The following is a 2,790-nucleotide window of genomic DNA, read 5'->3' as shown; positions in this document are numbered from 1 at the left end:
TATTTTATTTTCTTCAAAGGTGCTGGAATTATTACATGCCACAATGTAACTCTAAGCAACACCTTTGTTGGTTTTGAGCCCTTTCTCACCCAAGAAGCAGCTCTAGCCAAAATTAACTGAGCTGAAGTTTCTGTTTGAAATATGTCCATTTGGTCATTTCTTGTTCTCAAATGAAGTTCTATTCCATTCTTCACTGTAGTGATTTGAAGAATTTCTGTGTAAAGTTCTTTTTTACTTTCATGTTACAGTTAACTAGTTCTCAGTGCAGGTGCTAAACAACCTTTCAAGGAAGCTCCAGAAGAAAGTAAAATACATTAAAAAATCTATCCAAAGTCTGCAAATAAATTAAGAAAAGAAACTGTAAAGTGTCAGAAGAGTTGCTGTATGACTACAAACCCTAAAACACAGTCTAAGAGGAGGACCAAAAGAAAGTCCCTGGGTAAGGACAAACCAAGCCGATTTTAATTAAGGATCTCAACAAAAGAACGGCATAGTTTTCCGAGCATGTGTTTAAATTCTTACATTTTCATCTGAATAAAGGCAACAAAACCCAGTTACTCAGAAAGCCCTTCTAGCTCAGAACATATTTCAAAGGCAGCTCAGCTCACATTTCAAACAGCTTTAGTTCTCATGAGGTTTATTGCCTGTCAAAACTAATGGTTAAGCTTTTCAAGTCAGTATGGGACTTTCTGCACTTCCTGATGTTACAGACATGCTGCTATTGTATAGACTAGCTAGGTGGTGTTTAAACTATGAGTTGGTAAAAACTTAGAATGTTTAGTTTTGCAAATATTGCTCCTCCTGGCTTATACATTTTGCATAATGTGTTAAAAGCACAAGGAGTTGATAGTCTTGTACAGATGCAACTTGACGACGTATCGACTTTCTAAGTTAACAAAATAAAATTTAAAAGCAAGTCACATAAAGCAACAATCACTACTGCAATCACACATGTATGTTTTATGTCATCGCTTTCCCTACCCCCACCCACCGCACACGTAACTTGCCCCACACATTCTCTCAGAAACACAAAATGAACTACAAGATTTACTAAATTACAGCCACAACAGCAGCTAACTGCAGCAGCCACAGGATTTCTTTCAAGTGAAGCACCGACCCTTTGCACTTAAACATTGAACACTCTGAGCATTTTAGATAGTTTCAGTCATTCAGGCTCAAGTTCAGAACAGAATGCTTTTGCAGGTTACATGAATGCCATCATCTGCAACAAGACAACATTCTCATTACTCGTTACAAAATTCACAACAATCCACACATCACCCCAGTGGTTTCTTATTTTTGGTGTTACTTTTTATACTTCTGCCTCGCATTGGCGAGTTGCTAAAAAGGACAAAAAAAAAAAAAAAAAACAGGGGGGAAAAAAAAATAAACACCCCACATTGCCTCCATACCTACAAAAAATCCTTGGCTTCTCCAGTTAGCAAAAATACAAACCATGGTATCCTCAGTGTTGGTTTGCAGGAGGGGGGAATCATAGGATAGAAAACACAGTTTCTGTAAGTCTCTAAAGCACAACCCTGTTGTTCCTACTTCAAAGTTATGAGATTTACTGAATGAAGACTGGACAAGTCATTCATGCTTTTCTCCTGCATTCAGAAAGGCACTGATAGATTACAGTGTTAAGTATTTATCTCCCAGTTCTTAAAGAACAAAGCCTAATGTGCAGAAAGCTGAAGTCTCTGAATAGCAGAAGTAGTTTTAGACACTGCGATGCTAAGAAGATAGTAATAGTGGTAGGGCTACAGTTACGAATGAAAATAACTGCAATTAAGATGCAAAAAAGCAGTGGCACTACTAAGACAAGCACATGCACATCCATTCTTGATTTGACAACACAATCTAGTCTAGTTCAAATAGCCAAGAATTTTAACAGTATTTTTTTTGGAAAAAAAAAAAAAATCTTCAACAGGACAGCTGTGTCCTCATCTATAAAATAAGCAAGAAGAGAAAGATAAATACACATCTGAATCCATTAACTGAAGAGGAAACTCAAGTTGTTGTTTTAGAGCTACAGACCCTCAAGGATAGTTTTCCATCTCATGTTACTTATGTATCACCTGTTCTACTCTGCAGTTTCTACAGTTGAGTTCGAGAAAAAAGCTCCTCCTCACACGGATCAGCCCATTCACTTCCACCTTCTGAAGCTGTGTCTTCAGAGCTGGAGCTATCACTGGAGTAGATCTTCTTCCTGAAGCCATTTGGTTTTGCCTCAGCATTTATATCATCTGCGCATCTCGCTTCATAAACAGAAGAAACCTAAGGATTTAAACTGACAGTGTTGATGGGGAACAATACAGAACACGCTTGCTTTTTTCTAGGCTGAGAGGTTATATAGTAGAGAGGTTATGTTGTGTTCAAGAGAGATGTCACAATCACAGGGCAAGTCGTCCTGCTTCCTGACTTAGCCCCCTATACAGAAAGGACTGCAGAACAGCAGAAAAAAAGGTGGGGCTTTTATTACTTTTTCCTATTCCTTAATTTTAGGATGTGCACAAACCAGCAAGAGAATCAAAAGTTAACTCAGTTAGAACACATCATTATCACAGGTCATGCTAAAAAATTAGTGTAGAAGTTATCTCCAAAATTTGATAGCATTAAGTATCAAGAAAACACACCACAGATCTGACTAAACTTCAAATAAACTCCCAATATATTTTCTGCTGACTCAGTAAAGCTACAGCAAACATGTCAGAGTGTAAATTCAAATGCTGTCATCACTGCAAATTTGTAAGTGCAGCAGTAAGTGCACGTGTACATGATTTTTTTTCC

The 2,790-nt window shown here is 37.6% G+C and overlaps 1 protein-coding gene across 1 annotated transcript in view; it reads right to left on the bottom strand.

The window, feature by feature from the left end:
* Positions 1 to 2,097: 2,097 nt before the first annotated feature.
* KIAA0232 (KIAA0232 ortholog) overlaps positions 2,098 to 2,790 on the bottom strand; it is a 47,969-nt gene continuing 47,276 nt past the window's right edge. The window contains 1 exon segment of the mRNA XM_008940366.1: positions 2,098 to 2,277. Coding sequence (XP_008938614.1) covers positions 2,098 to 2,277 — 180 coding nt within the window.

This window comes from Merops nubicus, unplaced genomic scaffold, assembly GCF_000691845.1.
Source record: "Merops nubicus isolate BGI_N331 unplaced genomic scaffold, ASM69184v1 scaffold4455, whole genome shotgun sequence".
Taxonomy (NCBI): Eukaryota; Metazoa; Chordata; class Aves; order Coraciiformes; family Meropidae; genus Merops; species Merops nubicus.
Note: the sequence above shows the minus strand (reverse complement) of the source record. Positions and strands in the feature narration are given on the sequence as shown.